Here is a 24,966-nt window from a genome sequence, read left to right as displayed (position 1 = left end):
GTATATTGCAAATCATGAGTATATCCCTGTATAGCTGTGAACTTATAGAAAATGAATTGTAGAAAATCCAACCAGTTGAGATGAAAAGGTGGAATAACTGATTGAATATTTTAAAGGAGGTACATGGATCTACATTAAAATTATAGCTTCGACCAACTAGTTTCAGAATTAAATACTTCAAAGAGTTATATTGTGCATGCATCATATTTATATAGGGATAGAAGACACTTTAAGATTTATGATCAAGGCGTTTCTGATGAACACTGAAAAATAATTTTTAAAGCACAAGAGTTGTTCAGTGGACCTTGCCACCTGTGTAGGGTGCAAAAAGTATGACCTAACAGTAAATTCATCCCAAATTGTACTTCATATCGATGTGAGAGTTCTGTCCCTGATGTATGTGATTTAAATTGTGGAAATGTATTGCTTCAGTTGATGTAAGAGGAGTGAGGCTGTATAGAGTTTAAGTTGTTGTATTATTCTTCTCTTTTTTTTTTTAAAGTTAATAATACCAAAATTAAACTGAAATAAATTGGCAATTTACACAGTATCTGCAGTTTTGATTATCACTGGAGTCAGAGGATGCAACATCCATAAGGACAGCTGAAGATCCATTGTTATTAAATCTCAAGATGCTGGCATTGGTGGAGGGGCTAACTATTACATACTGTAAAAACTTTAGTAGTCTTGGAAGCGCTTATTATTGACAACATAGATTACAAATGGCCAACATTGCCTATTTTGCCAGTAATCTCACCTTTGTAGTCTTCTCTGAAAGATTTTCTTTCATTTATTACATAAGACAAGCACCGATTTAATACAGCTGATGACTACTACATCGGCAGATCCTTGCCCTATCCTTTAAAGCAAGCTTTGGCAAAGCCAGTATGTTCGACCCTGGCTGCCAGCTTGTTTGTTTTTATCATCACTTTTACAAAACTCTTGTTTTGGGCCTAAAACCATAAATATGTTTTTGCTCTCAAAAAGCACATATTTCGATAACCTTGTCTAGCTTTAAGGAAACCACTTTGGGCCAAATTACGGGATCTTGCGGTTTGAGGACTGCCAAACTTGTGGGGTCGCGGTGGTGGCGGTCCAGCCATTGCTGCACTGGCGTTCCGAATACCCAATCACAACTTTGGCGGTCAGACTGCCATTGCACTGCTGCAGCCACCAGGGAAAGGCAGTGGTGCGGCAGTCAGGGGCTGAGTAATATGCTGGTGGTGCTGATGCGGCACCGCTATGCATATTACGAGTTTCAGGACCAACAGCAGTGTCATGGATGTCTTTCCTCCATGAAAAGGCTGGCGGTCCTGAAACAAAGGGGGCTCGTGTTGCCCCTGTGTGCATTCACCCCAGTTCCTGCATGGTGGTGCCGTGCAGGAACTGTTTTTGGAGTTTCCATTGCCGTGCCCATTTTCAGAGGCACCACCAAAAACAGCCCACCAGACACGAGGAAACTCATAATCTGGCAGGCGGTGCAACCATGGGTTTGGTGGTGTGGGAGCAGGCCGCCAGCTTGGAAGTCCGCTCCCGCACCACCAAACTTGTAATCAGATACTTTGTGTGTGGATGCTTTCCTTGTGAAAATGCAGAACAGTTAAATTAGCCAGTGGTTGAATTGGTGCAGAAGGAATTGGTGCAGAAGAAAAATATAAATTACACAAATGCCCAATAGGTAAAGAGGGCTGGCTGAAGCCCTAGTAAGTATGTATCAAATTTTAGTAAACTGAAATGGTCTCTGCTATCATCAGACTGGAAAAAAATAGCTATGTTATTTTTAAATGTGTGAGCCACGCTACATAACTTCTAAAGTGACTTTTTATAGGTTTCCTGTTATATTGGCCTGGAAAATGTTGTTTATATTGAATGTCAATTTGTATTTGTTGCTATTTGATAATTTTGCTGTTTTGTTTTGTGGTGTTTGATTTATTATCCTGGTCTCTATATTGGTAGTCTGTAAAGTACTCAAGAGGTGGACAAGACAACATGTAGTCTCATATTAGGAACCTTGTAAATGTTTGAATACAAAAATAAATGCAAATTATTACTCTAAATAATTTATATGTTGACCTCCTTAAATTATCACATCTAAAATTCATGTTTCTAATCATGAATATAAATTTGTAGATAATGCACCATGTCTCAGTTGTTTGAGCACATGGTCAATAAACCAACATTGATATGAACAGTTTCATTGGTTGTTAATGAAATGGCATTAGCTAGGTGTGTCGGAGCACTGGAAAACCTAGGCGATTTATATTACCTTTGAGTAATCTTCAAATGTAGAATGGAATATTAAGTCCAAGTTACTAATTTACTTACTTGGTGTTTCTTCAGGAAACCACAAATTGACACAAACAGCAAAGGTTCTAATCAAAATATGTGAACATGAGGTAAGTATTAACATATGTTATCGAGATTGCATTTTTTACTTTGTATTCATAGACATAGTGTGAATGTTGAAGCACTATGTATGTAGTCATACTTTTAAAAGTAATGACGATTCTTGTTGCCTAGTTTCTGTCATGCATAATAACTTTGCTCTCGTCCTTCCATAAAAAGTACAGAGCCTTACGGGCCATTATGAAAGTAAAATTGGTTTAGCATTTCTGAAATGTAGTGGATTCAATATCATATGTTCTGTGTTCCAATTGCTTTGACTTGTGGTTCATTTAAAGATCATCTGATTTGGTTCCGAAACAGATTTTCTGTTCTAAGTAATGTTAGTGGAGGAGCGAAGTTATTGAGATTTTCTGGATGGGTATGCATTAAAGTAATTCAGCAGAGTTATGCCTTTAATATCCAGGGGTATAGCGGTATGATGTGTTGCATGCTTGGTCATGGTGAGTGTTGAGTCGAGGATGACTCCCAGGTTGCGTGCATGGTCGGTTGGTGTCGGGGGTGCCCCTAGTGACGAGGGCCACCAGGAGTTGTCCCAGGCTGATGGGTTGGAGCCGAGGATGAGGATCTCCGTCTTGTCTGTGTTCAGCTTAAGTCGGCTGCACTTCATCCAGTCGGCGACGGCTTTCATTCCTTCGTGGAGGTTGGATTTGGCAGTGAGGGGGTCCTTGGTGAGGGAGAGGATCAGTTGAGTGGTGTCGGCATAGGAGATTATGTTGAGGTCGTACTGTCAGGCGATGCGTGCGAGTGGAGCCATGTAGATGTTGAACAGTGTCTGGCTGAGGTAAGATCCCTAGGGTACGTCGCAGATGATCTCGGAGGCTTCGGATCGGAATGGGGGGAGGCGGACTCTCTGGGTTCTGCCAAAGAGGAAGGAGGTGGTCCAATCCAGGGCCTTGTCTCGGATCCCTGCGTATTGGAGGCGTGTGTGTAGTGTGCGGTGGCAGACGGTGTCGAAGGCGGCGGAGAGGTCCAGGAGGATGAGGGCCGCCGTCTCGCCGTTGTCCAGCAGGATCCTGATGTTGTTTGTGACGGCGATGAGGGTGGTCTCGGTGCTGTGGTTGCTGCGTAATCCTGACTGGGAGGGGTCCCGGATGCTGTTATCTTCGAGGTAGCGGGTGGGCTGTCTGTTGACTATCTTCTCGATGACCTTAGCTGGGAATGGAAGCAGGGAGATGGGCCGGAAGTTCTTGAGGTCGCTCGGGTCCGCCTTGGGTTTTTTGAGTAGGGCGTTGATCTCGGCGTGTTTCCAGCTCTCTGGTAAGGTCGCGGTCTCGAAGGAGAGGTTGATGACGTTGCGCAGGTGGGGTGCGATGGAGCTGCTGGGTTTGTTGAAGATGTAGTGTGGAAAAGGGTCTGATGGGGCGCCGGAGTGGATTGTGCCCATGGTCTTGATTGTGTCCTTGGTGTTCACGTTGACCCAGGCTGTCAGGGGGTCATGGTCGATGGGGTGCGGCGGGTCTTATGTGTCGGGGCCTGTTGGGTTCGTCAGGGAGTCGAAGCTGTCGTGGATGTCAGCGATCTAGCGGTGGAAGAAGGTGGCGAGGGAATCATACAGGGCTTGCGTTGGCGGGATGTCGTTGGCGTTGGAGCTGGGGTTGGAGAGTTCCTTCACGATGCTGAAGAGCTCCTTGCTGTTGTGTGCATTGTTGTCGAGGCGGTCTTTGAAGGAGGTCCTCTTGGCAGACCTGATGAGGTGATGGTGGTCGCGGATGGCGTTTTTGTGGGCTGTGCGGCTGACTGGCGTCTTCTCGCTGTGCCATTTGTTCTCTAGTTTCCGGCAGGTGCGCTTGGATGCTAGGAGTTCCGGGGTGAACCAGCTGGCTCTCTTGCTGGTGTTTTTGTAGGTTGTTTTTTTCAGCGGGGCTAAGGTGTTGGTGCAGTTGTCCATCCATCGTCTGAGATTGCGGGTGGCGTCGTCGGGGTTGGAGGGGTCGGTGGGTGGGCTGAGTGCGAGGTTTGTCTGGAGTTGGTCTACGGTGACTTTGCTCCAGCATCTACGGGGGAACTGTAGGGTGCGGTGGTGTGCGGCGGGTTTCCGGAAGGTGAAGTGGATGCAGTGGTGGTCGGTCCAGGTGAGTTCGGAGGTGTGGCTGAAGGAGACGTGGGAGCTTGAGGAGAAGATGGCGTCGAGCGTATGTCTGGCGATGTGGGTCAGCGATGTGACGAGCTGTTTCAGTCCAAGGTTGGCGAGATTGTCGATCAGGGTGGAGGAGTTGCTGTCGTTGTTGTTCTCCAAGTGAAAGTTCGTGTCTCCGAGGAGGATGTAGTCGGTGGAGGTCAGGGCGTGCGTGCTGATGAAGTCGGCGATGAGTCGCTGAACTGGGATCGTGGTCCGGGGGGTCTGTAGATGAGGGTGCCTCTTACGGTGGTGTTGGGATGCGTGTGGATCTGGAAGTGCATGTGTTCGGCGGTGCTGAGAGTGTCGTTGGTGCTGGTCGAGACCCTGAGGGTGTCTTTGTGGACGATGGCGATTCCTCCCCTGATTCCGTTGGTGCGGTCTCTGCGGGTGATCTTGTTGCCGTCGGGGATGGCTATGGCGATGTCGGGTGCGGAGGATTCGTTCATCCAGGTCTCTGTCCGGAAGGTGACGTCTGGTGATGAGCTGTCGAGTAGGTCCCAGAGCTCGACGGTGAGTTTGCGTGCGGAGCGGGTGTTTAGTAGGATGCACCGTAGATGGTTGAGGTCCTTCTTGGCAGGAGTCTCGGGGTCTCCGAGGCAGGTGAAGCTGCAGTTCCGGCAGGTGAAGGGACCATGGGTGCGTTTCGTGGTGGCTTTGAAGCAGGTGAAGGTCCGTCCTGGGTTGAGAGCGATGAGGGTGCTGGTGTCGTATCGGAGGCGGTCTTCGTGGCGGATGCGGGGGCCAGGGATTCTGGGCGCAGACGGGCTTGCATTAGGCGTGCCTTCGGCGCGGCCGCCATATATGGGGAGGTGGGAGGGAGGAGCAGCGAATGGTCAGCGAGGGGGGCTGGGCCGCAGGGGACACAGCGGCGGGAAACGGGAGGGCGAAGGCGTACAGAAATCAGAAGGGGCACAGAACGAAAAACAGTTCACAACAGTGGGGGCACAGAATGGAATGGCAAAAACAGTAGGGGCACAGAACGAAAACCGTGCACAACAGTGGGGGCACAGAATGGAATGGCAAAAACAGTGGAAAAACAGTGGGGGCACAGAACGAAAACCGTGCACAGCAGTGGGGGCACAGAACGGAAGGGCAAAAACGGGGGAAAACAGTGGGGGACACAGAACGAAAACAGTAAGCAGCAGTGGGGGCACAGAATGGAAGGGCAAAAACAGTGGAAAACAGTGGGGGCACAGAACGAGGACAGTAAGCAGCAGTGGGGGCACAGAACGTAAGGGCGAAAACAGTAAACAGCAGTGGGGCCACAGAACGGAAGGGCAAAACAGTGGAGAACAGTGGGAGCACAAATACAGAGGGGCAAGACAGTAACAGTGATGCTCACAATGGCAAGAACCTACCTAAGGCCTACCACTGGCCACCAAGGATGAGGCGCAGGTGGTAGCCTGCGGGTGGAGGAGGGCCTCAGATTCAGCAGCAGCAGGGAGCTGGACGCACAGGTGGCGCTGTGCGGATAGGGGGCAACCTACCCAGATGTCAAGGGTCGCTCATGCTCCACCCCCACTCAGCTAAGGTCTCTGTATCCATTTTTTAAACATCTTGGTTCACTACAACACATCAAACACTAACCATTGCCTGCATCATGCTATTTCCATCATGTTGCCTGTCTATCATGTAACTGACTGGGACTTGTACCCATTCTTCTCTGTCCTCCACTGTTTATTTTCTTTCTGTTTTACAGCTCAGTTCTCACTTCCCAAGGAACCTTCTTGCACCATTTTATTGCACTTTTGCAGTCCTACTCCTACACTGTAACTCCAATTTTATGCAGCATTTTGCCAATACTGTTAGACTTAAAAGATCTTTCCAACTGGTATTTCCCTACAGTCCTTAGACCTATGTGTAGTACTTTTGCACTACTCTTCTCTCCCTCTGATCTCCTCAACGTGAGAGTGTCTGATGTTTCTTACTGTTGACTCTTCCCAAATGTCTGCCAGCATCATGTATCTAACCTGTGCTGCCCTTAACCCTTGGAGTCTTAATTTTCTAATGTAGGAAAGTGGGTTTTTGTTTCAGTACCCCCACCCACACTTTTTGCCTGGTATTTTACGCAAGTTTGACTAAAGTGTAACTGGGTTCCTGTTACGGAGGTCCCCAGTACCAGTGTTATTTCCCTAAAAACTGTACAATTGTCCCCCCAATTGGCAAAACCTTTAGCATACGCCGTAAGGCCCTAGTAAATGGTACCCTGGTACCTAGGGCCTAAGGTACTAAAGAGGACCCCTATGGGCTGCAGCATGAATTGTGCCACCCTAAGGGACACCTCACCAAGCACATTCACAACTGCCGTTGCAGGCTGCGTGTCTTGTTGCAAACAAAAGTGAAAACACGACATGTTACACACCGCTGTGTGCCATGTCTCTAACACTGCATGTAATATCTGTAAGTCACCCCTACAGCAGCACTGACAGCCCTAAGGCAGGATGCTGAATATTACATGTGAGGGCATACCTGCATGAGCAGATTTGCCTCCGTGCCGATTAGTCCTAATACTGCCAGTACAAGTGACCAGGAAAGCCATTTTAAAACATGTGCTGGACACTGGTGAAAATGAGGACTCAGCTACATGATGGCTTCCCTGAAAATGGGGATGTTTGGTACTGATGCCAGTGTTGGATTTATCAATACATGCACCCAGAGGCCACCTTAGAGGTGCCCCCTGAAAACCTACCAGACTCTGGTGTACTTGTTCTCAGATTTCTGCCAGCCTGCCACACTGTTCTGACTGCCTAAGGTGAGAGCCTCTCCGGTAAGAGGATGTAACACCCCCTCCCACAGATGATTTGCTGATTAACCTTACTTGGGCGGCAAGCCTTGAAGGGCTGCTGCCTTTTGAAATGCAAACCTTGTTCCCCCTATCAAGAGAGGAAACTGACCCCCTTGTCCAGCGCCCCCTTAGCACCTTTATAGGCAGGACAATAAGCTAGTGAGGTAGGTATGCCACCTGCAGCTAGTACCACCCCTAAGGTGGGCTGCTATCAGGTGGAAACGATTTCTCTGAAGTAACCATCTTTGTGATGGCATACTTAGGAATTCTGGGACTGAGATATGCCCACTTCCCAAGTTCATATAGGGGGCGTAGTGACCTCAAGGGTCAGTAGACAAGTGGCTGCTACCATAAACTCCCCTAACATCCCTAAATTCAGTATTTTGGGGAGCCCGAAGCGCCAGAGAATGAGATCCTGATGACCTATGAAGTAGGAGGACACGAAGAGCCATGAAAGCAGAAGACTGAAGAGAGCACCTGATATGGCCCCAACCCTGCTGTGCAGTCTGCTGTTCTATGTCAAACCTGCACAAAAGGAGGCTCATCCTGCAGCGGTGTGCCTCCAAAACCTGGGAGGACTGCCTGCTTTCAATAAAGACCAAGTCCTTCCGAATAAATGCAGAACTGTTTCCTGTATCCTGCAGAAACTCCAAAAGAAAAGATGGAGGCCTCAGGAATTGCCAAAACCAGACACCTGAAGACACCACGGCACCCGTCACCTCTGGCACGATTTGAAATGGACCACCAATGTCAACAAGGTCCCCCTGTAGTGAGTTCTCTCTGACTACGTACAGGCATTGTTAAGTTAGCATAACCACGTTAGATGTTAGAAAGCCATCTTTTTGCTTTTGCACACGGCACTACGTTTACATGTTATTTCTTAAAACAGACTGTTGACTCGAGACTTGCTTCACACAAGCGCGATCTGTTGTTACTATCCCAAGCTCTGCGCAGCGACCTTGGTCTGTACATGGTGTGACAAACAGTCTGGGGTATTACACAATGCATGTTTTTCACTCTAGGTTGATCGGCCCACTATTTAGCCATAACACACGCGCAGCTGCAAATGCCTGAAAATTAGTGCTTTTAGTATCACAGACATCATGTTTATTATTCAGACCGAAGACGAGCCTTCCTGCGAGAAGTCTCCTGATGCTCCTGTGATGTGATTTCACTAAGCTGATCTTTGAGGTATGGGGTCCCCTATTCAAGCCTAAGAGACCTTCTATTAGCATAATAATAATATTAGCTTCTTAGTAAAGGGAAGGTGGTAGTATCCACTGTCATTATAATATGATCACCCCTTTTATATTCTATGGTATTGTAACTATGTTGCTGGTTTTGATATTAATCATTTGTCTGCTTGTATTAGCCAAAGTACTGCATCTTAGGACACGTGGTCTATAAAAATAAACCCCTTTTTATTTACAACGTGTCTCTGTTGATTATTGTTGTGGACTGATGTGAGAATAATATACAAACAGGTATTTCCGATTCCCACCATTCCTGAGTATGTACTGAGTCGCTTGTTCTGGGTTGTCTACACATTGGGACCGCCGAGCTAAATCTCGGATAACGAATGGGACACTTATGCTAGCCGGATACTGGGTTCTGGGTTCTGAGGTGAGTTTCTGGTACACCACAATTCACTGAGGTCCTGGGGTTCTTCGCATAGTTCTGTGTATCAGCAGAATCCCTGCAACATGGCGCACCTAACGTTTGGTCTATGAGTTGAAACGCCTTAGTAGTGCTTACATTTAGTCCACAGCACCCTCATTCTTGTTTCCGGATAACAAGTCTGACGGATTTCAAACCTACCTAGTTCTATTGATATAGGTTCCTTCAAGCTTGATTATTAAAAAGGTTATTGAACCCTTGTGCTACTGAATACTTGAAGTGTAGCTTGTCCTTATGGCAATTAATATTGCGGCGCATAGCCGTGCGGCCCTGAAACGTCACTTGACGCAGTATGGGGTGCCGGACGCGGGCATGGACGTCATCTTTGTGGTGGGAGCCGATGCGGCTCACCCCTTTGAGTTGTTCTACTCTTGGGTGACGATTCCGGCAGTCAGTGGTAATGATAATACATTTCATTCTTACACTGCCACTGCCGTGCCTGCCGCCTATGCGCCTTATAGGACACAGGAGATACCAATATCTGCTTGGCAACATCAGATTTGGTTTAATGGCGCCCTCCCCCATGTGGTTATACCGCCGAGAATGGGCCCTTTATCAATTGCGGGGGCCACTTGGCCGGTACTAGCCGGATTTACGCCTCATCCCCGTTACCTCACGGTGACGGTGGATGAATTGCGTGTACTACACACTGCCCTTATAACAGTATATAGGGCGTTAGTGCAGTATGTGTCGCGCACTGTACAGGCGGGGGCGCCTGTTAGTGCGGGACAACCTAGTGATCGTCACGCGGTGGTCATTAGTCCTGTTATGGTCAATTCTGTTGTGGGCAAGCGCCCCCTCACAAGGGATGAGTATCCTTTTTGGCTTGCTGAAAAATTTGACCAAATAGAGGCGGTTTATCCGCATACAACTCCTGTGGAAAAACACAGGATCCTCACCATTAGTTTGCCTAAAGACTTAGTTCCCCATATAGATGACTGTGTATCCTGGGGTAAGATTTTTGCTGCGACGTACGCGCAGTGCTTCGGCACTCCGTCTATGTTACAGCTGCCCTCCATCATTAAACAGGTTCAAGAGGACCATGGAGCGGAGTCTGCGATATAATTGGGGATGCGGCTCCTCGGAGATTTTGGCCTGGTGGCTACCATGATAATGGGAAACCTTAAGGGTGATGCGTTGCACTTTCAGGTTCGTAATGAACTGAAGAAGGTTGCTGAAGAGGACAAGCCGCAGGAATTTGCTAAAATAATCGCAGAAGCATATCGTGATTTGGGTCGTAGCTCTTTAGGAGTTAAGCCTGTGATCAAGAATCCCGATTCTAAGCAGCAGGGTAAGGCAGGAACTTCTGGTAAGGATGAACGTCCCTTTTTTCCAAAACAAAAGTGGCCGTTTAAACAACAGGGCAAGCAGCAGCAGAAACAGGGCTCTCGGCCTGCCTCTCCCGTACAGTCAAGTAGTGAACGCACTTATGATCTGCGAGATCGTGCTACTATTAAGTCTCCTGATAGATTTCAGGTTTCTGAACCGCGCTCTCCTCGTTCTTCACAGGAAACATCGGCTACACAGTCTGGTGGCGGTGGCAAAGGTCGGGGTGCTCCACAACAGCGTGACCAACCCCGACAGACTGAGGGTAAAGGCAAGCAGGACGAGTTTGCTCGACAAAGACCCCCGTTTCAGAAGAAGAAAGTGGCGGCTCTGACGGCAAAATATGCCTCAGATAGTGCGGACACAGCTTCAGAACCGGACATGGGCGCTGACGCTACTAGACAGCGCGGCGGAAATTACCATAGTCCGTCAAGCTCTGCGTCCATTTCTGGCGGCGACAGCAACTGATGTATTGGTTACTGTTGAAACAGCTGACACCAGAGTGGCTCCCCCTGATAGACTTTTTGAAATAGTCTTATTAATAGAGGGTGACATACAACGTACTATAAGGGATTTTTTGGGATAATCTGACCACCACCTATGATATCCTCCTAGCGGAGGCAGATTGGCCCCCGGCCTTCATTTTGGAAGCTCCTAGAGGGGAGGAGAAAATCCTCCCGTCCTTTGCGCACACGGTGCCTAAGGACCAAGCTGAAATGTACGCTGGTGAGTGGGCGCTGGCGCTTGCGCCAGCGGTATATCGTACTCAGGTGGGTTGGGACCGGTTGTCCCCCTGCCATGAGATTCCATTGCGGTCTATGCCCCAGCCTCAGCCCCAATATCCCATGCGTCGTGAGGCTAGACCTCACGTCGCGGCGATCCTTGAACAATTGGAATATCAGGGTGTAATTGAAACATGTGTGTCCCCTATGAATAACCCTTTATTCACTGTGACGAAGCCTGACGGCTCGTACCGTTTAGTTTTGGATTACCGGCACCTAAACTCCCATTGCCGGACCTGCGCGGTACAAAATACACATAGCTCGGCTCTAGTCGACAGTCTCGTGCGTAAACGATTTAAAACGACACTTGACATTTCCAATGGCTTTTTTAGCCATAACCTGTCCACACTGAGTAGCCAGTGGACAGCGTTTACTTCGGGCGGTAAACAAAAACAGTTTACAAGATTAGCCATGGGCTACAAAAATAGCCCTGGCGTCTTTTCCGCTCGCGTGGTTTCCCTCTTAGAAAGAATAGACCCCGAGGCATACTCCTATGTTGACGATATCTACCTCACGGATGACGAGCTGTTGCCGCATCTGTCTCGAGTCGACAATATTGTAGTGAGTTTTGCTGACTATGGCTACAAATTCAATTTTGCGAAGTCTCACATCGCGGAATATACAGTGTTGTTTTTGGGCTACGAGCTCAATAATGAAGGAAAGGGGTTAGCTCCCCACTTTCTGGAGAAGTGCGCATGCTTGAGTGCGCCAACGACACTAAAGAAATTACAATCTCTACTGGGCTTTCTGAATTTCGGCCGTACGTACATTCCTGATTATGCCCAGCGTATCAAGCCGCTTTACGCCTTGGTACAACCCACATTTTCGAAGTCTAGCTGGCAGCTGGAACATTCTAAAATTTTACAGTCTTTACAGGCTGACCTTCTTGCTTCACAATATTTGCTGACACGTGATAACCGCACCAACCTGGTAATAAGAATAGTGCCAGGCGCCGTGGGTTTCACGTATTTGACGTTTAATGAGGGCGATACAGTCCCCATTGCGTACAAATCCCACTTGTACACCTCTGCTGAATTACGTTTTTCCGCGGTCGAAAAAGTTCTGACTGCTGTACAGATGGCGATCCTTAAAGAACGCGCACTGTCACATGGGAAACAGATTCTGGTTGTAACACCCTATCCCGCCTTAGAAGCGGTGACAAAGGCAAGTGTACCAAATTCTAAAGCTTTGCATCCTCGGTGGATACAATGGGCCACAACACTGACGTCGCCAGACGTCACCTACATCTTTGATGCCTCATTACAGACTCAAGAGTTCTTGCAGTATGAATTCGTTCATCCGGCTCCTCTGTCTTTGCGCCCGCTCGAAGAATACCATTGTGTCATATACACTGACGGGTCTGCGCAGCCCGCAATTGGATCAAAGCATGCCTACTCAGCGGCTTGCGCAATTGTCGTAGGTACTTTCGTAAATGGTGAATTCCAATCTGATGCAGTGCATACGCAGTCATTGGGCGATTGTACCGCGCAATTGGCGGAGCTTCGGGCTCTAGTGCTTGCACTGGAGTTTGCCGATCCCCGAGTCACTACTCTAATTGTGAGTGATTCTTTCTACTGTGTCCAGTCCTATAATGACAATTTACACTTCTGGTCTCAGAATGATTATCGAGACACAAAAGGTGGCACAATTAAGCATAAAACGCTTTGGGTTCGAGTGGCAGACTTTAAAGAACGGCTCCCACTCGTGAATGTAATTCACACTCTTGGTCACCAACGACTTGGTGTCCATGCTGTCGGCAACGGCTTGGCTGACGAGGCAGCAAAAACAGCAGTGGCTACATACTTAGTGGCAGCAGTAACCAGATCAAAGAGTAAGATTGATGATGACATCTTGGCAGCTATTGCTGCTACAGAAAAGGGAGGCGATTACCCGAAGGGTTTTCCTTCTCGTTACATTTACCATTTAAGTCCTGACAATGTCCCATTAGTGAGGATTAACGACGTTGGTGACAGAATTATTCCCAACGCGGACTGCAGACCCGCACTGATTCTGGCTGCTCATGAGGGGTTGGCGTCAGCCCACGCCGGAGTGTCAGCCACTATATCTCTGCTACAACAACGTTACTGGTGGTTCGGTTTATATAAACAAGCGCGCGCTTATGTTCTCGATTGTGACATTTGCCAACAGATTAAACCTTCTACTGTTGCGCGCCCATCACAAACACAGTTGTACATATCCAATAAACCATTTGGTTGTGTTTATTTGGATCACTGCGGTCCTTTTTCTTCTGATACTGCGTACAAGTACATCTTGGTTGCAGTGGATTCGTGCACACGTTTTCTGTGGGTATGGCCACAAAGGAGTGCTGACTCGCGGACTGTCATCAGAGATTTGCGTGTCTTTGTGGGAACTTTTGCGTGTGGTACCTTCCATTCTGATCAGGGCCCTGCGTTTGCCTCTAAGGCTTACAAGGAGGCTATGAGAAATTTGGGGGTCCTAGTCAAATTTTCGTCCCCCTACCGGCCTGAGGGTAATAGTGTGGTGGAGCGAATGAACCGTGACTTAAAGCAATCATTGACCGCCCGTGTTTTAGGCACAGGCCGGAACTGGCTAGCCCATTTGTATAACGTTCAACGTGCACTTAATAATCTCCCTAGAAGGTCTCTGGGTGGGCGGACCCCGTACATGATGCTCTTCGGAATCAGAATGTTTGTACCAGACCTTGATGGTCTAGACATGGCGGCGTCGACCGCACCCTTTGACGTAGATGATCACTGTGCTGTTTTACAGACTCTGCAAGAAGCCAGAGACACTCTATCGAAGGAACACATGCCCTCCACATCTGAAGCTGATGTTCAGATTCCGGTAGTCGGCTGGCTACCCCGAGTTGGTGATCTGGTCCGTGAGAAGGTGGAGAACAAGAAGGAGTTCGGCCCCTCTTATCGTGCACCAGTTCCAGTGCTTGGAGTGCAGGGTACAAGAACAGTCATTTTACCTCCACTTCCTGGTCGCAAAGAAAACAGGTACATCTCTATTGACAATGTCAAACTTCAGCGAGTGGCCGATACTTCTTAGTGTGACTCCAGCAGTTTCATGCCAGACGATGCAAAGAAATTCGATGTTGACTCTTGCTTCTAACACCTTGCCTGATGTTGCCATCGAGATGCAATCGGTTACTGATCCCTTGTTGATACCATCGGCTGGTGGTTTGCCCGAAGAGACTGAGTATGCTTATCCTACACGTGGTCCCTCACCTGTTTTACAATCTACGGTGCTTGGACAGTCCCGTTTCTCCTTTGACACTGACTCATTGCCCTCAAGCCCCCCATCGAACATTGCAGTTTTTTTCAGCTGGTTTAAGAGACATTTTTTGATTGCCCCTTGGACATACATTTGGCTGTTGCTTTTCAGTGTTTTTTTGTTTATGTCCATTGGATTTGTAATAGTTTTTTTCCGTCTTGTGGATGGCCACTATCTGAGTGAGAGATCGACAATTAGACTTATCAATGGAACTTTGGCCCCCCACTCCTCGTCCCACATCATGAAGAGGGACCAGACTTTTGTGAATATTACTGCCTGGCCCGTCTTGGATGGAATCGCATGGGATGCTGTTAAATTCCAAATTCATGGGCCTACAGAGGTCATTAATGTACCTAATGTATTTCGTGTTTCTATGGGTGATGTGGTTAGGCAGAACATACGTTCTGATGATTGGGATGTACACGCCATTGAATCACTGTTTTCTGATTTGAAATATTATGCCGCTTTTGATGCTGAAGATTTATATGAAAATGCGGCTAATTATGCGGAACAGTATTGTTTTCAACATTATGGCAATCATTTCCTGCATAAAGCAAATACATTTAGAAATTTTGTAAATTTTACCCAATGGGAACACTGTCCTACTCCCGAATTCGGAAGTTCACAAACACTAGTTAACAAGTATTCATATTTTACCGATTTCAGTGTTTCCAACCCGGCAGCGTTTTATTTTAAGGTGCTGCCTGAGTCTGCCGCAAAGGTTAGACTGACACACACGAAGCTACTTTATTCTAAGTCCTTTATGGACGAGTTGTCAATCAAAGGTTATGATGTATGGAAGGCTACTATTGATCTTAAGTCGGTTTGGGGTTCCAAGCCGTGGCAGGTACAGGGTACAGAGGCTTTACATCGTGCCTGTCTTATACCAAATCATATTTTATTTTTAAATTCATCCATCTTCCAAACCACCTGTTTTGGATTGGCTACTTCTAAACAATTAAAGTCACCTTCTGTGCCAGATCTGGGCGCTTATCCCAATTGGGATAACCACACAGATCTGTCCCTTGCTGCTTTGCAATCCTTAGTTTCAAATACATCTTTCAATATTTCGAAAGTTAATAGTGAGGGTTGGTTAAATTGGCAAAGCAGTTCAGATATCTGTCAACGACGTTTTCTGGGGCTGAAACCGGGGTATACTCAGGAACGCGTAGACCCTCGGTTTGAGTCGTCACATACTGTAACTACATACTCTGTGGGAAAGTTATGTCAATCTTGGCTGCGACATTCCACTTTGGCATCTGTCAAAGATCATTTATCACAATTACATGACAAAATAGATTTGAATGATTTTGTTAAGGGTCCTGTGGGTGGCAGAACAAAAAGGTGGGCGTATGCTATTTACAACGAAGTCTGGAAGTTGTCACAGATTGAGGCGGCTTCCAGATTGCGAGCTATTGACCAAGCAAACATGGAGAAGGTTTTAGCTGTTATCGATAATAGCATTAGCACTCTCTCTTCTAGGATTTATACATTAGATGATATTGTTTCTTCTGTGGTTGATATTGTGCATGATGATATGTCTGTGTTATATCATGGTCAAAACCAGTTACGTTCTGTTATGCAGTTTGCATGGACATTGCAGACGTTAAAGGCGGGGAGAGTCCCTTGGGACTATCTTAACACTACATCGTTATTTCTTCCCTTTAACCTTACTGACAAGCAGCGATTTATGTCCGTGAAGGATGCTACATATTCATTGTTACATATTGAAAAATTAGAACCGTTGCCCTTTTCTGTAGCGGAGATCAATTCAGCTACGTGGTTAGTCCACGGATTGATAACTCTCCCGTTTGCACTTTTTAAGTTCACTTCTTGTATGAAACATTATGCTTTGGGTAGGTATGAACCGCTGGGCACCGCTTTCATACATGAGGTTTGGTCCCTCCCCTTTACGTATAGATGTACTAGGGACGGGACTGAGGTTTATTTGAAAGGCGAGGAATGTACCACGTCACCTGACCATTCCTTGGTATGTAGGCACATTCAATTACACGGCGCATGCAATGTACAAGCACCGAATTTAGCATGCGTCCTACGGGGTGTCCCAGTGCCTGTGATTACGCCTTCTTTCACACTGCTTGCTAACGGTAGTTATTTGATTTTGAATAGTGAAGCTTGCTGTGGGATGTTAGTGGGAATCCCGTATATTGTAACTGTCTCGCAGAAAGTGGTCTGCTGCAATAATGTTCTCTTTCCACCCCCGCATGGGCGGCTGGATGCTTCCATCTGGCCTTCGATTCCAACCTTGAAAGCAGAGTTCAACAAGTTGAGCAGAATAAGAGCCTTATTGTCCCAAAAAGAGGTGTCTTTGACTTCCTCTCGTGAAACATTCGACCTTCACGTTGCTAATACGCGCACAGAGGTACAGGCGCTTCTGAATACTGACCTCCCCCTGCATTTCGGCTCTTTGATCCAAACTATTTTCAATGCCTCGTCCACGACCGGCCTGGCTCATTTTTTTAAACTTGTGGGCTCGGGTCTCGTGACCTCTTTCCAAACTATTTTCGGTGTGGTTCCGGGCTTTTTTCATTCCCTTTTCTCGAGCATCTTTGGAGGTGTTCCGCTACTTCTGGCGCTAGTGGCAGGTGTGCTGCTTTTCCTTTTCATACTACGAAATGGCTGCTCCATCTGTGCCACTCGTGCACCTGTCCCGCCTGCAGCTTCTTCGGGATAGGATGCTTGACTTTTATGGAACTCTGCCATTGGCGACATTAAGCCTGGCATATGGATTGTCCTTCCGGTATTGCTACTTCACCTGCGTACAGCCTGTGCTACACTGCCTGGATTGCCCCTTTGAATGGCCTTTGGATTTGTGCTTGACCAGCCTGGTGTCTCCGGTGCCGGATTTCGATCGACTAATGAGGCCCTTAGTGTCTCACGAGTTGACCTGTTCTGGTGTCCGGATAATGGCTTGTGGAGCAGCACATGGGATCCTGGGTAATTGGGACATCTCTACAGCTGCCTACAACTTCTTGGCTATGAGCTATTTGGAGGAACATTCCGGGTGCCCTCTGATCGTGCTGGAAGCTCCGCTGATTGAAGAACACGTGTGTTCCTTCTCGTTGATGGATTGGATGGCTGAGACTTTCGCTGGCCCTGAAAATGATTTTTTGTTGGAAGCGGTTGCCACATATGCTGCCTATACATTCATGGATTGACTGAACTATCGTCCTTGGCGCCTGTCGCTCCTGGACAGCACCCTGCCGCGGCATATACACTTTTTTTGCTTTCTCCCTGATGGTTGTTTTGAGTTTTTTTTTTTAATTGATTATATTTTTTTTCCGGACTCCACAGTTTCCCCTTTTTGCTTTTCAATTTTTTTCGTTTCAGACTTTAACTCATTCTGATCCTTTGAATTGGTTATGCCTTGTTCTGCTCTGACGAAAATGAACTCTGCGTTCTCTCTTTTCTTGCCTACTAAATAGTGCTTCGATCAAGGGGGCGTGTAGTGAGTTCTCTCTGACTACGTACAGGCATTGTTAAGTTAGCATAACCACGTTAGATGTTAGAAAGCCATCTTTTTGCTTTTGCACACGGCACTACGTTTACATGTTATTTCTTAAAACAGACTGTTGACTCGAGACTTGCTTCACACAAGCGCGATCTGTTGTTACTATCCCAAGCTCTGCGCAGCGACCTTGGTCTGTACATGGTGTGACAAACAGTCTGGGGTATTACACAATGCATGTTTTTCACTCTAGGTTGATCGGCCCACTATTTAGCCATAACACACGCGCAGCTGCAAATGCCTGAAAATTAGTGCTTTTAGTATCACAGACATCATGTTTATTATTCAGACCGAAGACGAGCCTTCCTGCGAGAAGTCTCCTGATGCTCCTGTGATGTGATTTCACTAAGCTGATCTTTGAGGTATGGGGTCCCCTATTCAAGCCTAAGAGACCTTCTATTAGCATAATAATAATATTAGCTTCTTAGTAAAGGGAAGGTGGTAGTATCCACTGTCATTATAATATGATCACCCCTTTTTATATTCTATGGTATTGTAACTATGTTGCTGGTTTTGATATTAATCATTTGTCTGCTTGTATTAGCCAAAGTACTGCATCTTAGGACACGTGGTCTATAAAAATAAACCCCTTTTTATTTACAACGTGTCTCTGTTGATTATTGTTGTGGACTGATGTGAGAATAATATACAAACAGGTATTTCCGATTCCCACCATTCCTGAGTATGTACTGAGTCGCTTGTTCTGGGTTGTCTACACATTGGGACCGCCGAGCTAAATCTCGGATAACGAATGGGACACTTATGCTAGCCGGATACTGGGTTCTGGGTTCTGAGGTGAGTTTCTGGTACACCACAATTCACTGAGGTCCTGGGGTTCTTCGCATAGTTCTGTGTATCAGCAGAATCCCTGCAACACCCCCAGCTCCCCAGAGCTAAAGTCCATCATGGTTTCACCCCTCTTGGACTCCCTGATGTCGTTTGCAGCCTCTGCACGCAGGCCCCCTCAACCGCAACTGCTCCTGGTAAGAAAACCCGACACCCAAAGACATCTCTGCATCCATTGTCCCTGGGCCATGGAGAAGAAGACCCCAGGTATCACTACATTCCCAAGCATCACAAGCCTTCAGCCCCCCCTTTTCGTTCACTCCGACTGGCCTTCCAGCCAGGGCCTGCAGCCTCTCTTCACAGTGACCGATCTCCATGAAGTCTCTTTTCGCAGTGGCCGATCTCCATAGGAACCTGTTGGGCTCCCGATGCTGTTTTGCACACGGCTGTCCTCGTGACTCTTGTGGTGTACTGCTGATGCTGCCTTGGACCTTGCCCACTACTCACCTTAACTCCTGGAGATTGGTCTTAAGTCGTTGTACTATACCTATTTGTAGATCTTATTCTTCATACTATAGGATAACATCGTAGAAATTGCACTGTGTCCACTTTTTAAAGCGAAAAGAATTTATATTTAAAAATGTACTTACCTGAACTATTTTTCTCTGAAACCTAAACATATATAAAGATATTTGCTATTTTTATAAATTGGTGTGGATCCCCTTCTTGAGTCGTGTGTGCCATTTATTGATCATTGTATTTGCAAATAAAGGTGCTCAACCACACTACCCCCTAACAAAGCACTTTGGGATTGCATGGAAAGCCCCTGTCCACTCATAAGGGATCCCCTGGACTTTTACTATGTATATCTCATTTTTGATATCTCACATAAAGAACCAGCTAACTACATTGGTGGGGCAGTGGTGGGATACATGACTTTACATTTGCTGTACCACTTGATTGATAAGTAATTCCACAAAGAAATCCAAAATTGTCTCTAGTTAAAAGCTGATTTTCTATTTTTCTAAATTGTTTTCAGTTATCTGTTAGGGTCTTGGTTAAGTCCCTTTTCAAAACTGTTTAGAAGTCAAAAAGTAGTAAAGCAATTAGGCCTTTAGTAGTACTTCACATTTTTGGTAAATTCTTAATAGCATTCTGTAGGAAAGTAGGATCTGCTTCTTATGGTTACCCCCACTTTTTGCTTGATATTATACTGTTCTTGACTAGTCCGACTGGGATCCTGCTAATCAGGACCCCAGTCTATCTGCTTTCTCCTACAAATGTTATGCATATACTTGGGTACTCTCCAGATTGGATACTGGGATACTCTTGTCAGTCCCTAGTATATGGTACACATGTACCTGGGGCATGAGTACCCCAGAGGCCTCCCATGGGCTGAAGCATGTATTATGCCACCCATGAGAGGCCATGCAAAATAGAACTATAGGCCTGCCATAGCAGCCTATGTAAGCTGGTGATTGCACCACTTACTTTAGATATAGATTTACTATATCTATAGGTCATTACACTTAAAACTTTGAAGTCACCCCTATAGCAGGCCTTGACAATTCTGAAAGCAGGGTGCTGGGTTTTACGTGAGAGGGTGCCCCTGCATGAGCAGAGCCCCTCTGCAGCCTTCGGAGACCATTCTATGGGGTGGTCGGTGACGCAGCCAGACATATAGGTAGAGGTGCATTATATGCTTGCATAAAATGCTATCTCAAACGGCTACAACAAAACATGTCGTGTTTGGTATCAAACACCTTGGAGTCATACCATTCACACCGGTAACCGGTGTGGGAGGTATGATTCCACCCTTCTGAAGCAAGCTTCTTGGGGTCACTGGTCTTTCTGGTACAAGCCTTCTCGACCCGGGCAGCACAAAATGGTTGCTGCCGACCAGAGTCACATTGCTGCTCTCCTGCTGCTGAGCCAAGCTCGAGCAGGGGAAGGCAGGACAATAGGCATCCTGTCACAGAGAGGTGTGACCACCTCCCATACAGGATTTAGTGTATTGGGGCTGGTGGGAGCACTTCCAAAGTGCCTGAAAGTCTGCATCTGGGGCACACTTGGTGTCCCTCTGCATAGTCCAGTTCAAACCAGTCCTGGGAGCCACTGACTCCTGCTCTGCCGCGAAACTGGACAAAAGACAGGGGAGTATCCTCCCCATTGTCCTGACCCTCCCCTGGATCTGTCCAACCCTCTCCCATGGGTACAAAAGGGCTTACCTGGATGTAGGACCCTATATTCGACGTGGACAAGATTCTGAACAAGAAACCACTGAATTTCAACCGTCTGGACACTCTGGACTAAGACGGGGACCAACTTTGTCTCCCTCTCCATCCAAAGTATCCTCTGTGCCCGTGCACCATACAGGCTCCATGCAGGACCTGTGGAGCATCAAGGACATCTTAAGTATCTCACTTGGGGTGAAGGAGTCACTCCCCTGCATTTGCAGGCACCGTAACGCAACTGACCGGTCTGCTGATCCTGAGCTCTTGCGGACTCCGAAGGCTCCAGCAACTCAGGAGGTGTGTTCCTACGTTCCTTGAGGGCTAGCTGCCCTCTCATTGAGTTTGAGGCCAGTATCCCTCGTGGGGATCGCATAACCCGAACTCCTGTGCACTGCCTACTTTGCAATTGCATATGCTTGTTGCCGTTTCCAAACTAAGTTCATTGGGTTATGGATAGCCCCAACCTCTGCACATATTTTGTACAATGGACTTCGGCCTCCTCGCACTCTGTGCCCTGCAAGCTGGTACCTTGTGAAACTGCTAGAGGTCCCCTTGCGACTCCTGTGCCTTCGGCCTGTGGGTCCATTTGAGGTACAGCACTGATTTTCTTGGGCTCCCCTGGTTGCTCCAGGCCTCCCCTGACTCCCCTTGCTGTGGTGGGTCTCATGGTCCTTGCTGGGCCAGACCGTGACCTTGCTCGACCTTCTTCTGCTGCCAAGGCTTGTTGGTGCTCCTGCCAGACAAGACCCCTCAGCACTCGACATCCTTCGTGGGACATCTCATATCCAGCTCCTGGTCGTCTTCGACATCTCTTGGTCCCTGTGGCTGTTGAGTCAAGGTCTCCTTCTTTGCACCTGAAGCACAGACATCGGTAGGCATTCGTCTACCGAGCCCCTAGTCACTCCTGAGTGACCAAGACTCTGTCCCCTCTACTTTCAGGTTCCTTCCTTCAAGAATCCATCCATCCATTGAGAACGACTGTGGTTTCCGATGCCACTTCGACCCTATGCACTTCCCTGGGATATGTAACTCTGGTACTTCGGTATCCACGGGTGGGGTGGCTCTCCAACCTGCTATGTTCTAAAGGGTTTCTTCATGATCCACTGTGAAGGGTCCTTAAACACTAAACTGCAACTGCGACTCTCCCATTGAATTGTACGTAGCAAGCGGTCATGTTGTTACACTGCACCCTTCCTCCGTGGGATCCCTAGTTACTCATCTTGGGTGGTTCCTTGGGGTCTCAGCGATTCTACAACCCCTAGACACTGTCTTGACTCGAGTCGTGGTTCTTCTACCACTATTTTAGTATATGGTTTGGTCTTCCTCTGGAGCCCACTGTGTATTAGTGCTGCTTACAGTATTGTGTGCTTTGTGTTCATCTGCGTGTAGTAGATACTGTGAGGTATTTAATGTTTGTTATAATAATAAATACATATTTTTATAACTACTGTGTGGTTCTACTTTTATTTAACCAATACACTAAGATTGCATTCTTGTTAAACAAGCTGCTTAACATTCCTTCAAGACTAAGCCCGAAGGCTGCTCTCCACAGCTACCACATGGATAGCTTTCTAATGTTATCTTTGACCTCTTACATCACCATAAGGGTTGTTTGGACTGGTGCGAAGTACCCACTTTAATTAGGGGGCATCATATACCAGACCAACTTCTCACATTGCATTCCAAGTACTTAAAAAAACTATGTCTGATCCAGGGCCTATCCATGACCTCAACCTGGCACCCTATCAGCACCTCGGGGTCAGTTCCGGATTACCATATAGACAAAGTAGGCACTGGCCTATGGGCCCCACTTCTTTTAGGGACCCAGCGACAACTGTTGGTAAAATGAAAAACATATTAGGATATAATTTGTGAAGGCGGAACTAAATTTCGACTGCCTAGGGGCCTCCACAGTGTTTAATCAGGCACTGCTTAGGGTACTCCAACTTAAGGAAACTTGCCATGGGATCTAACCCCACAAAAGCTCATCTGCAGCAGTTGCTGGCAGAAAACCTTTCAAGTAAAGGTTCCCCCACTGGGGAAGGTGAAGAGGAGCAAGCGGTGGATGAGGTTAACACAACTATCCCCTCAGGAAGCAACTCCACTGGGAGCACTCCCAGCAGTGTCCCAGAAGAGATAGATACTGAAGATGCAGATCTTCAGGAACTAGCCAAGAGGATAACATTACAGGCTAAACTCCAGGCTATAGAAAAGGAAATAGCTGAGCTGGGCCTAGGACCTATCTCTGGTGGCAGCAAAATTATAAATAGGGAGGAAGGTTTTGACCCTAAAATCCCCAAAGGGATTATCTGAAAATATTCAGAGGGTGATGATATAACCAAATGGTTTCCTGCCTTTGAGATAGCCTGTAAATGGAGACACCTGAACAAGAATTACTGGGGCTCTCTTCTTTGGGAGCTGTACTCAGGAAAGTGTATCGATAGGCTCCTGACACTGAATGAGGCAGATGCTGAGTCTTATGACCTCATGAAGCACACCCTGATGGAGGGCTTTGGACTCGCCATTGATGAATTCAGATTCAGGTAGGCTCCGAAAACCCAGGGTCAGTCCTGGGTTGATTTTGTAGACTTTCTTTTCAGTGAAAACACTAGGTGGTTGGTTAAAAGGTAGCAATGTGCATGATTATGATGGGCTTTATAATTTAAATATGAAAGGGCATCTGTGAAGTAATTGTGTTCATGAGAAGTTGCAATAATACCAGGTGGTACTGGGGCCAGTCTCTCCCCAATTGTTGGGGAAGAAGGCTGATCATTGGGTAAAAAAAAAAGTGTTCAAAACTAGTCATGGAGGGGGTGACTGAAAGAAAGGGGTTGCTGAACCCCCCCCCCCCGAGAAAAAAGTTGTCCACTCTAAAGACAAAGAAAAGGAGTCCTCTGTAGGCCCCCAAAATCTGTCAAGGAGGTTGGACCCTAGAGAACTCACAAAACAAGTGGTAGCAGGGTACGAACTGGGACCCCAAGAAAGTTTGGTGCCTTAACTGTAAGCAGGGAGGGCACCTAGCCAAGGATCCTACCTGTCCTAAAAACAAACCCGCTAGTGTACCGCCAGGGGTTGCAAGTGTAGCTTTTGAGGATTATTCCTCAGATGAGGACTGGAAATCGAAAGCAGCCCTGTCAATTTTGTCAGACTGCCCCCCCCCCTCTCTCCGTGGGCAGAAGGGGGGCTAAGTGTGAAGCACTGCTGCTTAATAAAACCGCCCCCCAGCACTGCTGATTTTATTACGGGGGGCTGCAAAACAGGCCCCCAGTAACAAAACCTTCCCCCATTGCTCCAAAACCAGCCCCCACACTTCCAGCCTCTGTGGCAAATGCCCGATGCTCCCTACGGGTAGTCCGGCCCTGGAGGTCCTCCTAGCCTTTAACTGAAAAGTGGGCCTAAAAGGTGAGTTTGAGATTCCAGAGGAGAATAGGCACTTCCACCACATACTGGTGAATAGAATCCCTGCCACTGCCCTGAGAGATACCTGTGCCAGTCACACTGTTGTACATGACAGGTTGGTGCTCTCAAACCAGTATATCCCAGGTGAGACTAAAAGAGTAAGTGCTATCTAGGGAAGGCTAAATTTTGGACTTTTGGATTTAGGACCCCTAGAAATAGTTGGGTCCCTTAGTTGGAGAAGGGTGGTAGTCAGTATGGAAACGACAACCCAAAGGTTGGTCTGAGCAAAAAGAGTACTGGTCCAGTGCCAGTCCTCACCCAAGGATTCTGGAGGGGGCTTAAGCCCCAAAAGAAGAGGAAAAGAAGGTTTAAGATAGGTGGACAACCTTTAGCCATCGTTCCAGTGAGCCAAGTGGATTGTACCCCATTATGGGAGAACTCTAAAGTTGGCACTGATGCAGCCCCATCTGACCCATAAAAAGTTCTGACTAGTCAAGCAACTGTTAAGCCTGAGATGGTAGCTCCTCCGCTAACAGATGAGAGTGGAAGGAGGGTGTTTGCTACAGGAGATAGTAACCCCCACTCTTAAAGAGCAGACCCAAAGAAGCACTGTTCAGTGCCACTCTGCTCTGTTCAGTGCCACTCTACTCCACGCAATACCA

At 47.3% G+C, this 24,966-nt stretch overlaps 1 protein-coding gene across 8 annotated transcripts in view; it reads left to right on the top strand.

Moving 5' to 3' along the window:
* ZMYND8 (zinc finger MYND-type containing 8) overlaps window positions 1–24,966 on the top strand; it is a 420,239-nt gene that overhangs the window by 185,912 nt on the left and 209,361 nt on the right. For all 8 annotated transcript variants that reach the window (XR_014966854.1, XR_014966853.1, XR_014966852.1 and 5 more), the window contains one exon: window positions 2,341–2,396. Coding sequence is in view for 5 of the 8 variants with exons in the window: in XM_085619413.1 (XP_085475539.1) it covers window positions 2,341–2,396 (56 nt within the window). In the remaining 3 variants the exon portion in view is untranslated. The remainder of the gene's footprint in view (window positions 1–2,340; window positions 2,397–24,966) is intronic.

This window comes from Triturus cristatus, chromosome 7 (genome assembly GCF_964204655.1).
Source record: "Triturus cristatus chromosome 7, aTriCri1.1, whole genome shotgun sequence".
NCBI classification, from domain to species: Eukaryota; Metazoa; Chordata; class Amphibia; order Caudata; family Salamandridae; genus Triturus; species Triturus cristatus.
This window is presented reverse-complemented; position numbering and strand designations above follow the sequence as displayed.